Here is a 13,394-nt window from a genome sequence, read left to right as displayed (position 1 = left end):
TAATGGAAGAATGAAAAAAAAAAGATAATTGTGGAAGTTTAAAAATAGTTTCAAACACTATTTAATCTTTTTGTTTTAATGCATTTCGATATACATTGCCATGAAAATTTTATAAATGAAACAGTATAGATTATCTTTAAGAAACTTAGCCCTGCAGTACGTCGACATTCATAATATCGAAGTAATATATAGAATCAAACAAACTGAGTCTAAAACAATCGCCCGGCCAAGTAATTAGCCAAAGAGAAAATCGATGAAGTTAAATCGATTACTCCAGTTACGCTATTATGGTACTTAACGATGTATGTTCTTTCGATCTCTCCCTATCTCAATGGTTCCTTCGATATCGAAAGTCGACTGTAGTTTCAATGTTTGATTGAAATCATCGCAGAAATATAGAACATTCCAAGTGTGTGCTAGAATAAGGGTGTTAGTCACATGATCGATTTCTTTTCATCGATCCTCTCTTCTGCGAATATAGGTTTCAATGTGCACATATTTTAGAAGTTTTTCACTTCTTAATACTAGGCAGCGATGCAATATTGCATCCTGAGGAGAAAAATTTCCAACAAACTTGCATCTTGTCACCTTTATTCACATTTAAAAAGAGAATCGATGAAGAGAAATCGATCTTGAGACTTACGCCCTTGTTCTAGCATACGCTCATCAAAATTTGGAAAAGGTTTCCTTAAAAAAGGGGAATTCTGACAGTAGTTTAGGAAGAAATCAGACGTAGTGAAATATTAAAGACTCATATATTTATACATTTATTGAAGACTATGGAGGAATTCATTTGTGAAGGTAAAATTACTTGATAACCATTTATAAAAAACACGGCAAACTACTGGAGATATTCTTGAAGAAGATAGTTGTGAAGAGATAAAAAAAAAATCGTTTACGAACCATGGACATTTTTTTTTTTGTATTTGCAGTGTATTAGAGCTGATCGCAGAGTTCTATCTAAGTTGTCTCAAACCATAAGAACAAATTAATCCTCAAATAATCCTGTAGGCGTCAGTTTTTTTAGTTTATTAAACTTTGACAAAAAAGGGATACACAATACGGATAGTTTATCACCTTAGTATGTGACAATCAAATGATTTTTCAGACTTTCAGAGAATGCTCTTAGTTAATAACAAAACAAACAATAATGTTCAATAATGAATCTTCTCCAGGCATTGCAGAATTCGCTCTCATTTGAGTATGAAGCACGATCAAAACAAGCAAAGAAAAACATCCCATCTGTTGCGGTCCACGATCGTCATTGTATCGCAAGGTGTAACAAGTCTGATAAATGGAAGTAGCGAGCGAGAGCCCCAAAGAGAGAGTGATGATAACATCCATTTTTCTCGCTTGTTCACCGTTGGGGATAGGTTTTTTTCTTTACTGGCACGATAAACAATCCACAAACCTACAATAGCAATAGTGTCCCCCAGGCTTGGAGCATGTTTAGAGGGGTTTTATCATGCACTACTATCCCCCAATCTGATCAAAGTTGTAGCAGTATACAATACACAGTCTCTCATAATGTGCAGCATGTTATGATAGTTACAGACAGCGATATGTGAGAGATTCTCTCAATTTTCTCAGGATTCAATCCCTGAACTTCTCAGAATGCTTTCGCATCATTGAGCAATTCTCGCTGAAATCAGGCCGCCATCGGCACCCATCGTTAGAATTCCAATTTAATGTCACTGATTGCTAACACTCATAAACTAAAGGGTGGTCCTTTCGGTTTTTTCAAATTGGTGGACCCCTCGTACGCCAGCTAGCAAAACAGTTTGCGAAAAAGCCCATTTTTTGCTAAACATTGGGTATTCCTTTACGTGATATGTCTCATATTTTCCTTGGAACACATTGCAAACTTAGTGGCATCGTATCGAGGAAAGATATAGCTTTCATCTGAGACTAAAAAATGTCGCCATCTTGAATTTTGCTAGAAAAATCGTTTTTTCACCATTAGCGCACCGCTCGTTTTGATTTCTGAGATTACCATCAGGAAGCTGAAAAAAAAACTGAGTAAGATATTTTACAAAAACTAGGTGAGCAATGATATGAAATGAACGATTTTCTGTATCATGTTCAACGATTTTGACGTATATGGCGAATGCAATCAATGAGAACATATTTTTTTTGTACAACAAAGAAACAGGTTTTCAATCGTTGCTTCAAGTCGAGTGAAGAATAAGAGCAGCTTAAGAGAAAAAATCTGGCGGCCATCTTGGATTTTGATGCCATTATGATTTCAAGTAGTAGAATGAGCTTTTCATCTTGTTAGCACTTGTTGAATTGTAACCTGCAAAGTGACGGGACGAACCTAAAATTTTCAAAATGCTCCTCACTGAAACGATTTGGGTAACTGGACGACAAATACATTCATGAACCAGAGCTTTTTGGTCAGCTTAGCGTGAAAAACAGAAAAAATCACAGACATATTTGCATCTCCAAAAAACGGGGAGGGTTTCGGCGGAGCGGCACCAAAGCTGAAAGTCAGTACAACTATTCTCCTTCACTCGAAAATCGGTTGGAGCATTGCTGAGAACGAGCATTTTAAACATTTTAGGTTCGTCCCAGCACTTTGCAGGTTAAGGGTTACCGAAAAAATCCGTGAAACCGACTGTTTTACCGGAGAAAATTGGGGAAATCTACTATTTCACCGGAAAAAATCCGTGAAACAAACAATTTTACTGTAATCCTGTGAAATACTAACGAACAGTTCGGTAACAGCATTATTTTCACCGAACTTCTGTGAAATCGTGTGACAGCCGCTCTGGCAGGCATGAGCTTTCTTTTGTTTCAGTTTTTGCACACCATTAACAAGCAGTGAAAGCTGGCTTAGTGGTTGCAAGCTTGCTTCCTGATCGGTAGGTCGGGAGTTCGATTCCCAGTGGAATCATTTTCCTGTTTTTCTTTATGATTTTGTTCAATAATTTTACAGATTGTTCGGTGATTTTTCACCGAACCTTCAGCTGTTGAGATTACGGTGAAATTTCACCGTAATCCGTATTTTTTTTAAGTGTGTAGGGATTTTCTTTTATAATGTATATTTGGTACCAGAATAATATAAGAATTATTTTTTGCTGAAAAAATCTCAAAAATAGCACAAAAAAAAAATGAATTGAAAAGCAATATTTAAGAAGCAAATATTTTTTAATGATTACTGTAAACAAACGCAACAATATTAAAAACAGTAAAGAAAAATCATAGATCAGGTTTTGAAGTTTTTGTTGCTAGCTTTTTAATTTATTAGTTTACATTTTCGAACAAATGGCATTTTTCGAATTTTAAGTGCTTAGTTATATTTTTTTCATGGGAAATATTTTGGTTAATTTGCGCCCATTATTATTTTTTTTCTGTTGACGTGTTTAAATATTTCCAGTGGTGTTTTTCATTTTTAGTGCCAGTTCCAATTTTTAATCACTCATATACATTTTTTTATAGGAATATCGATTAAGTTTCTACCCAGACAACCAGAAGTCGCATCAAAGTTTACGTAATAGCTCGTTTATTCATACAAATTACATCAAACCCGCAAATCACGGTGGATAAAATCGTCAGATTGATGAGTTTTCTCGCATATACCTTTTTTTTCTGAGTTCATTTGTACACTTTGTTGCGTCCCGTATACTCGTACAAAGCAAGTCGAATCAAACCGTAGCAGCTGTCAAATCAACATTTGTTATCATAAGTTGAATTGCATAAGATCATAGGTTAGTTCGGTAGAAAATTTATACACTCGCATTGTATGCTATTATTCATCACATAATATATGCACGTATATCGCCTCCACTTTTGTACGTAGAAGGCCTTTTCGCGACATCTTATAAGTGAAATGGTGCACGTGGAAGGCCTCCAGGTGATTTCGTTATACGTACATTTTGGTTGTCTGGGTATTGCTTATTTCCAATTAATCATTGTTCAATTTTAATAAACTTACCGGTAAAAAATATACAGTTAACTTTTCCTAACTCGATATTGAAGGGACCATCGAGTTAGGGAGGTATCGAGTTACAGAACACAAAACCAATGCAACTGCGATCTAAGGGACCATCGAGTTAGCCATGAAAACCAAGTTTTAATATGGTATTGATATCGAGGTACAGAACATCGAGTAAGGGAGAGTTAATTGTATATCTTCAGTGATATTTCGTTTTTGTTTATTGCTTTTTTTTCAAACTCTTACTCATATGTATTTATTTGATTTGCTACGTTTTTTTTATTTAACTCTGAATTTTCCCATTTTTCAAATGCTTGTGAATTATGCTGCCTGAAGGAATTCTCGTAGCAACCCTGTAGGTTTTCATGCAACAATCTTTGTAGGTATTCAAAGATGAATATCCTGCAAACAATATTGGTGGAATCATTGAGAATTCATTAGGAAACCCCAGTCCGCAGCTTAGCTTTGTACGGCCCATGAAGACTCTACTAATATCCGGCCCATTGATTATTTTTGGAGTTTCAATACCCGTTCGAATTTTATAAGATATAAATCTAGCTGATCGTTTCGAGATTGATGATGAGTAATGAACAAGGTTTAATTTTTACTAGGATTGCTAGAACGATTTATGTCCAATGACTTGTCTTACTATTTGACAGAGTCAGAAGTCGGTGTCAAAATGTTGCATTGGTCAAACACAATCATCTTGAACAATAGGCTGGTTTTTCGCAGTATCCAGATCATGGGTTTAAGATAAGGATCTACGTAGAATTCTGGGCTGGATTTTCATAAATTTAACTCAGTTTTCGCACAAAATGTTGACAGGGAATGTCGCAGTACACTCGACATAATTTTCACAGAAAACTTGGGAAGCATTCCCACAGTATGTTTGTCTCATTCAGATAGGATTAACAACAAACCTGGGACGTAATTCTTGCAATCCCGCCTTAAGGGTTATGGCATAATTTTTGGAGTGATTCATTTAAAGTCTTCTTCCAGATTTCAAGGCAGGATTTTGAAGTAAATATTGTATTCTGATGGAACCCTTAGCAAACTTTGAATCTTATTACATAGCTCTGAACAGGATTCTCACAAAGGCCGAGATATGATTTCCACAAAATTTAAATTTTGATTTCGATATTCATCAATTGTTGATATGCTTTTTTTGAAAATAGTGAAATCGTAAGCGCCATTTCATAGATCCCACGGTATGATTTCCCAATCAATCCTAGACAAGATTCTGGTATACACATGAGAACAATTCTCACAGAACACTGTTAAAGATTATCATAGATTTTTGGCAGAAGTTCTCACAGAAAACGTTGCACGCGATTGAATAAATACAATTCACTTAAATTGAAACTAAACTGTATTTCCACTAAATTTCTCCAAATCAGTTTTCAGCTTACATATCTAATTTTCATTATTTTGCGCACCGAGATCAATCGATAATTTTAGGACTCAACGAAACATTATTAGACATTCCAAGAAGCTAGAATTTTAGAAAATTGATTGCTTACACAATTGCTAGAGCCAAATCAGTGTATGCGTAAATTGAGTACACATTTTGAGTATATCTTCTCGTGAGTGTATTTTACTCATTCGCTTGTATATTTTCTGAACGAGAATAAAGAAATGCTTTCTCTCGTGAACCTTCAATACATGATTCGGGATTTGATGGGTAGCCAATAAACGCGTCGGTATAGGGAGTTTGCGTTTTTGAATTTCTGATATACATATCTGGTTTATGACATTACAAAAGAGAAGGTATAAATGCTGGTGCCATGGCACTGTATTGCTGCAGTTGGATGATGCGATTCGGTTTAACCAGAAAATTGGAAGAAAGTGGAAATGGTTCGACCGGTGTTGATAGGGACTCTTGTAGTGTTATTTTGCTCCGTAAGTGGGGTTTGGTGCTTATTTGGTTCCAGAATAGTTGCACCAAACATAACGGATGCAATTATTGCATCAGCGAAATATTCATCAGGATGGACCTATGATCCGCATAATTCGATAACGAAACGTGAAACTGCAGTGGACAGTAGTGGAACTCTCGGAACACTTTTTGCAATGACGAAAAGTATAAGTGATCCTATGATGCTTATGATAGATACAATTTATAGAGGTGCAAGTGATAAACGAATGAAGATGGACAGGTGGTTCGGTTTTATTTATAATTTCATAAAACAATCGATAGATGGTGTCGAAGAAGCAAATTCAACGATGGAAAATTTAAAAAATAACACGAAGCCGTATTTGTATAACAATCTCAAAAGAGATTTAACATCATTGAATAAAATCGCTATGATAGATCTCATCAAAGGCTTGAGGATGTTCTATATTGAAATAAAAGAGATGAATAGTACGGAATATCATCCTCACAGTAATAATATTACCATAAATATTACTGAAAGAGTTGTGTGTGGCGTTACATCTCCGTTGAAAAGTGCAAACACCTACATGAGCTCTATTACATCCACTATCAGCGCAATTGCTTCGGATCGAAGACAGATCATCAGCTACCACGCAAAACTGAATGAAACAATGAACGTGGCCATTAGACAGATAGCAAAAGCCTTCATCAGCTTGAACCGAACGGTCGTTCAAGCTCAACATGAAGTCCAGGAAAACATAACTCTAACCTTCGATGTCTTCAATCAATCTCATGGATTCATTTTGGAGCAAGCCAACTACTTCGGAAATGATAACAGTAGCTTACTCTCGGTACCTTCGACAATGGCAATCGAAAGGGAAAACTTATCAAAATTTATCGACAACAGTACTAAATTCTGCATGGACCAAGTTACAAAAAGCCTTCATGGGCAAACCCTTTTAGTCACGAATCAACTGATTAGTGCTATGAACAATGTTACGAACCAGTTTGCAGTAAGTTCACATTTCGATATCGGATCATGTACCCAAGATGCTGTGCAGCAATTGATTGATAGTGCGAAACACGTGAATCGAATGGGTAGCTGTGTAGATTCGGAATTGGAAAGCTTCCGCAAGACGAGCACGGTGGTTCATAAGCAACTGTGGAACACAATTGGCAGTATCGCTTTCGCTACGATGGATTTACTTCCTGTGTCCTGTGCAAAGAAAACCGGGCAGTGTATCGATATAAATTACGTAAGTTTATAATCTTTGCAAGAGAATGTAGATCATCCTATGGAATCTTAACTTTTGTATTTTTCTAGTTCTCAAACAATATCACTCATCATGCGAGAAGTCGAATGACGTCTGGAGTTGAACAGTTTATTGACGATGAACGAGCTATAAGCGATAGGATCGTCGACTGTGTCAAACGAATAGGAAGAACTACCGAACTGTATGCTCGTGAAATCAACAATAAGTTTCAAGGCTGCTTGGGTGAACAAGTAAAATAGTCACTTTCTCGATTATTTCATAAATGTGAGGAATAAACCAGATGTCGTAAATTTCTAGTCGAGGGCATCGACAGTAATTTCACTAAATAACATGTTTATATAATTATTTTCCTTATTATTATTTCTAAGAGTGGTTCCATCTACAAAGTCATTCGTCTCAAGGGAAAAATGTTCATAGAATATTTATCATAAAGTTTGAACGAACTAATTTAGTAGGACATCAGCATTACATCTTATCCATTTTTTAATGTTACAACGTTACAACGTCGACCCAAATAACGGTAACCGCACATCTATTCTGCAAGGTCAAGTGATGGGTTCCAATATCGTCGGTTAACGAGCTTCTCATGTTACAAACTCACTCGATTTTGTACGACATAGAGTATCTTCTTGCCTGACACAAGATAAACAAATTACCTAGAGTCAAAACATCTGGGAATAAAACTATGCAACGATGTTCTTGAAAGAGTATCCATATGATTTTCAGAAAAGTCGAATTTGTAGAGTTTTAGGGCATAACAACAAATTCAGGACAACTCTCCCAAAACATCGCCTTACAAAGCATATAATTTGATGCATACACAAATTATGAATGTTCCATACCTACCGTTTTGTAGAGACAGGGATATTAAATTATCAATTAGTGTAGTGTGATAAATAACGCTGTAAAGTCTTCAAAAACTGATATATTGCTACGAAATGCATAAATTAGATGCAACATTTTAGAAGTTTTAGCACGTTATTTATACACCACGCCGATGCTGTGTACGAAGAGCAAGGTTATCCCGACATAGGGGGTGCGAACTGGATATCCACAAGCAGCCAGGCTAACATTTTCATCAAAATTATCCGAGTATGCCCAGGAGCGTGCAGCAATTACTTCGTCACGATAAAAAAGCTATTATGTTATTGATGCGTAAATTTTTCAAAACTTTTGTCAAATATATTTTTACTAATATATGGTCAGAAACTATCTGATTCAACTGATTTATTGAACTTATTGCCTGCATCAAACTGCAGAAGCTTTGTGTGAAGTATATTAAGTGTCCATCTAGCAAATAGTTTCCTACGAGACAAGCAAACAAACAACTGTTAGCACTGGTAGAAACAATGTAATCAAAGTGAATGACCAAAATGTAGGATACCGTACTCTTCAGATCCCAACTATGTGTTTGTATAAAAAAGAACAGAATGAATACCGTTTTATCTAAAATCATGAACATGAATCATACTCCAAACCCATTTAATCATAATTTTTTGAATAAATACCTAAAATCCTTCAAAGAATGATAATTTGTTTTACATTACACGTCCATGATATTAAAAGTTTTTGAAAATGTTTAATTTATCTTCAAAACGGTTCGGAATATGAGTCATGTTCGGAATTTGAGACAAAACAGTAATGATGTGTTAAAACAGCCAAAAATAAGGAGTCGGATCGTTTATAAGCTATCAAAATCTTAAACGAAGTTACTTATACAAATTGAAAACATATACGGCAATTTCTCATAGTTTTTGTACTAATACACTACGAAATTGTAGTAGTATTGCCACAACTATTGTGCCTTTATGTGAAGAACATTTAGTCTGAAGGTTGCATTGAGAAACTAATCAGAGTTGTCAATTGTTGAAAATATGACTTTCACTTGTACTGAATAGCAACGTAAAAAGCGCAAGATTCGGAGTCTGTTTGCAACAAATTTCATTATATCGAAATTTCTTATTTATTGCAAGATACTTAGGAGAAAAAAAAGAACACAAAATTGTAAACGAGGATTGAACCTCCTACCTCAAGATCATCAATCTTCTCCTCTACTTACTATTCCACCAGCTCTTCAAACAATTGTTTCGTCAATCCACTATAAAAGCGACCACATCGCCTATTGAAAAAGTTGGTTTTCTGTTTTTGGGTAACTTTGATAATGGAGTATAGGGTAGGTGTACCAGTTATGGCCATAGTGGTTCTCTATTTCGCCATACGTGATAACTTGAATGTCTCCACATTTTGAAAAGTTTTGTGTGTTTTATTAGTAAGATATAGGATATATCTTAATGGTAAAACATTCAAAAAGATTGAAAGTGTGAAAGTCATCAAAATTTCACATATGGCCAAATAGGGAACCACTATGGCCATAACTGGTACACTTTCCCTATATCGAACAAAATTGAATGAATTACGGAACATGTATAGGGCGTTGCATACCTCTAGGCGTTTAACGCTATATGGAAATTTCTGTCTTAGATTACAAAAATGGTCCCAGTTTGTAAAAATGGTTTTCGCTAAGAGATTTGAGACCGAATTAACGTTCTATTATAACTAGGCTGTCAAGGATAAGGGAAGAACTCATTATGACTTCATCAAATTGTGATCGTAGAACAGATTGTTTGTAAGGGTTGCAAAAATGCTAAAATCTTATATTTTTTTATTATTTGCATATAAATCCTCAAATGCACTTGATTCTAACGAAAATAGCTTTGACATGAAGTGTCATACTAAAACTTTTTACTTTTGCATTCGTTTTGTCAAACTGATTAACGGAAACACCGTTATTTTGTTTTGTTTATTGTGGGTCTCGCACTATCAAAGTTACCCAGTTTTACGGTAGCTTGATGGTATGGACAAATAACTGCTTAACAGCAGCAAAAAATAAGCACATTAAGGATGTATTGGAATTTCCCAAAACTAAAATGGTTTCTGAATTTGAGAAAAATATATATCATTGAAAAATATATGTTAGCAGAACAACAACAAAAAAATGGACCAGTATGGCCAATATGTGAAAAATTGGCAATATGATTTTGTTAAGATTATTTCGAAATTGATTGTGAATATTGTAATATTTTTCTAGGAAATTCTACTGGAAGGTTTTTTTTTCCAAGAGCCTCTTACAAAATATCGGCATTTCCGTTAAGAGCTCTTGAAATAGATTTTGCAACGTTTCTTCCACAAATATCCACCATTATTCATGTTTTTTTAATATTTACTTAACAAAGCTTTCAGTCTGAGATTTATTAGTTATTTGTTAATGCCAAATATTTGAATGCTCGTGAAATATTTGAAAACAATGAAGTCAGAATAATGAAATGCATAATTAAGATTATTTCAAGAATATAAGAATATGCTTAAAACCCACGGAAATCAATTATGATAATAAATCTTCGAGCTGTTCAGTGGAATACTTATAAATAAATGAACAACCAAATTTAGTACTATACCAATTGATTCCACTGGAGTGTAAAAGGGTTAAATTTTACGGATGATGTATTTCGAATTCAAGCGTAAGGCTGTCTTCAGTGTCGTATTGGTAGGTACGATTTGTAGGCTTCAAGTTGAAAAGCCACGTATTACCGTTACCTTGATCTCTGTTGAGTAGTTTTGTGGGTACTTGTTTGCAAATTTGTAGGCTTCCAGCCACATCCAATTCCCAAAGTGAAGAAACATTTCGCAAAACTTCGATATCCGCCGTTGTAATTGTAGAATTGTAGACATGTTCTGCTACCTTAGATTTGAAATCTTGTCCTTGTCTTCCGAGCCTTTCATATTTCCAGTAAGTGTTTCTTGAATCTATCATCGACTGACCGCTTTGTTTGACCAACGTTGACCTTGCAGTGAGGTCAACTGATTTGGTAAAGGCCGGCCTTGTATTAAACGAATCCTTGGTAGAGCCTAACGAAGTCTTGAGTGGGTTGTTTCTGCTGGAAAACACCAAATCAATAAGTGTCAGTGTTTCACCACATGGTCGATAGGATGCAGACTCTCTCCCTCAGCGAAGGCGGAAAATCTAAGGAACTGGAATATATTTTCGAGACGGCAAGAATCAACGGACACAAGGAATGGACGATAAAAAGCCATCACCAACAAAAAGGAAAGACAGCATACTCGGAGTATTTCGACAACACTCATCCCTATCGTAGAACCCACCAAGAAAGTCTCCATCCTATGCTACAGCCACATCACCAACAGCTTCGCCCAAATTTGAAGAATATAGGAATTGATTTGACGTTTTCTAGCGAAGACAACCTATTTAAGCCTTTGTTAGGCTCTACCAAGGATCCCTTGGTGGCTATCTACCTATTGAGTTATTGAACAGCTTTACCTAAGACGCCAATTTACTATGTGGTCTGGATCCTGAGATATCCGCAAAACAAAAGTTTCACCCCAAATTTATGAAATCCCATAAGCCCTGGGTCTCTTATAACGCGAATTCCTATATAGCCATGTATATAGCCCTCAACCATGTTTCTTATAGGAGACCTGACGGTAAATCCCCGATGAATTCTCAATTATTAAAGTTTATTAAGATTTCTAGAAGAATATTTGGACATAATGAACAGTAGAAACACAATTATGAGCCAAACCAACACTTGCAGGATAACCTACAAACCACACCACCACAGTTTGATGATGGTGCTATCTATGCGAACGATTTTCGATTTAAACGTTTGTAAGAAAAGATGGTATCAAGCATTCCTCAGCTCAGCTAAATACTGGAGGAGAATGACTGTTAATGAGATATTGAAGTAATGTTTTCAATATGATAGGTATGATAACGATTCGTGCGGTTAGTGTTAAATCAGGCACTCACTTTCTTAGGGTGTCATCGCTTTAAAAACGTCAATAGTTCATGAACGGTTTTGCCAAATTTAATCTAATAAATCGTGTAAATACCGGACAAAATGGGGTATTTGGGCTAAAGAAGCGTGATACCGATCCATGTAGTTAGTTTCAGTTCCTGCAATTCACTTTCTTAGACTGTTGTCACATAGAAAACTTTTTTTCAGTAGCTCATATTCTACACTACACTTTATAAACGAGATTTTTATCCCTGAGCTAGTTTCATCTCGGGACCAACGGCTTTACTTCCCTTCCGAAGGAAGTCGTCACTGAAATTTGTCGGGGATGGGATTCGATCCCATCCTTTAGGGCCCAGATAGCCGTAGCGGTAAACGCGCAGCTATTCAGCATGACCATGCTGAGGGTCGTGGGTTCGAATCCCACTGGTCGAGGATCATTCCGTAAAAGGAAATTTTCTCGATTCCCAGGGCATAGAGTATCTTCGTACCTGCCACACGATATACACATGCAAAAATGGTCATTGGCATAGTAAGCTCTCAGTTAATAACTGTGGAAGTGCTCATAAGAACACTCATGGGCAGTACAGTAGCTTAGAAGCATGAATCTCATCAAGTAGCCCTTTTTGGGTCCATGATTTTTCTAAATCAGTAGTGTCATCGCAGGCTTAAAATGCGGGAAATGCAGCAGGAATTAGAACATTTTTCTACTGTAATTTTGGGTTGCCATTAGCAACGGGTGTTTTGCTAATTTTGCCTAGCACAGCAATAGCCGTAAGTTTCACTGGCTATGCTGACTGTGACTTGCTTTGCTTGTCTACTGTAGCATGAATCTCAGAACTTTTCCCAACTCTGCTTCTAAGATAGTACCAAAACTTCAAAAGAAGAAAGCTTCCAACAACAGTGCATTTTTTATTTTGGCTTTGCGCACTAGCGGAAAGCTTACAATAAGAAGACCAGGAACATTTGCCTAGTATTTCTCCAGTTTAGTGCCTTTGAAAACGTGAGTAGAGGTGCAAGTCGGCCATGGATTCCAAGATGTTTCACCTTAAGTATTCTTTTTTAATATCTCCCAAGGCTGTCAACTAATTTCATTGATAAAAATAATAACACAGAAGAAAATAGAAATTAATTCAAATGTATACGTAAGGTTATGTAATTCTAGAATAAATCTAGTAAAGTGTGATGTTTAAAAGTTTTAACCAGTTGCCTTCGGATACTCAATTGCCAAGGCGTTTTGCAAAAACCTTTACAATTGAGAGGCGAATGACCGCTTTTGCGGTTAAAGCCTCGTTAAACCAAACAACCAACCTTCACAATCCTCCGTTCAGACTTTAAAATTGCATTGTTACACTATCGCATTCAAAAACTGCATCCAATATGTATGCATATCGCATTCAAAAACACCTAAAATTTTGAGATTATTTGCTTCTACTGTATAAAGAATTGCGCTTATGTTGAATCATAATACACTGCATAGAATGTCAGTGCTTCGTTCA

At 35.9% G+C, this 13,394-nt stretch overlaps 2 protein-coding genes across 4 annotated transcripts in view; one reads left to right on the top strand and one right to left on the bottom strand.

Moving 5' to 3' along the window:
- LOC5577896 (serine-rich adhesin for platelets) overlaps positions 1–13,394 on the bottom strand; it is a 404,297-nt gene that overhangs the window by 122,475 nt on the left and 268,428 nt on the right. The window lies entirely within an intron of this gene.
- On the top strand, positions 5,226–7,578 carry LOC23687531. Its single transcript, XM_011495421.2, has 2 exons — positions 5,226–7,066; positions 7,135–7,578. Exons 1-2 carry the CDS (start codon positions 5,789–5,791, stop codon positions 7,321–7,323), a joined length of 1,467 nt encoding a protein of 488 aa, XP_011493723.1. The 5' UTR covers positions 5,226–5,788; the 3' UTR covers positions 7,324–7,578.

This window comes from Aedes aegypti, chromosome 2 (genome assembly GCF_002204515.2).
Source record: "Aedes aegypti strain LVP_AGWG chromosome 2, AaegL5.0 Primary Assembly, whole genome shotgun sequence".
Taxonomy (NCBI): Eukaryota; Metazoa; Arthropoda; class Insecta; order Diptera; family Culicidae; genus Aedes; species Aedes aegypti.
The sequence above is the reverse complement of the archived record's forward strand: the minus strand, read 5'-3'. Positions and strand labels throughout refer to the sequence as shown.

Bases quoted from the DNA above. Each gene is read 5' to 3' on its own strand.
- LOC23687531 (XM_011495421.2), top strand. From the start codon at position 5,789: ATGGTTCGACCGGTGTTGATAGGGACTCTTGTAGTGTTATTTTGCTCC. The intron at 7,067-7,134 runs GTAAGTTTATAA...GTATTTTTCTAG, and splicing joins AGTGTATCGATATAAATTAC to TTCTCAAACAATATCACTCA.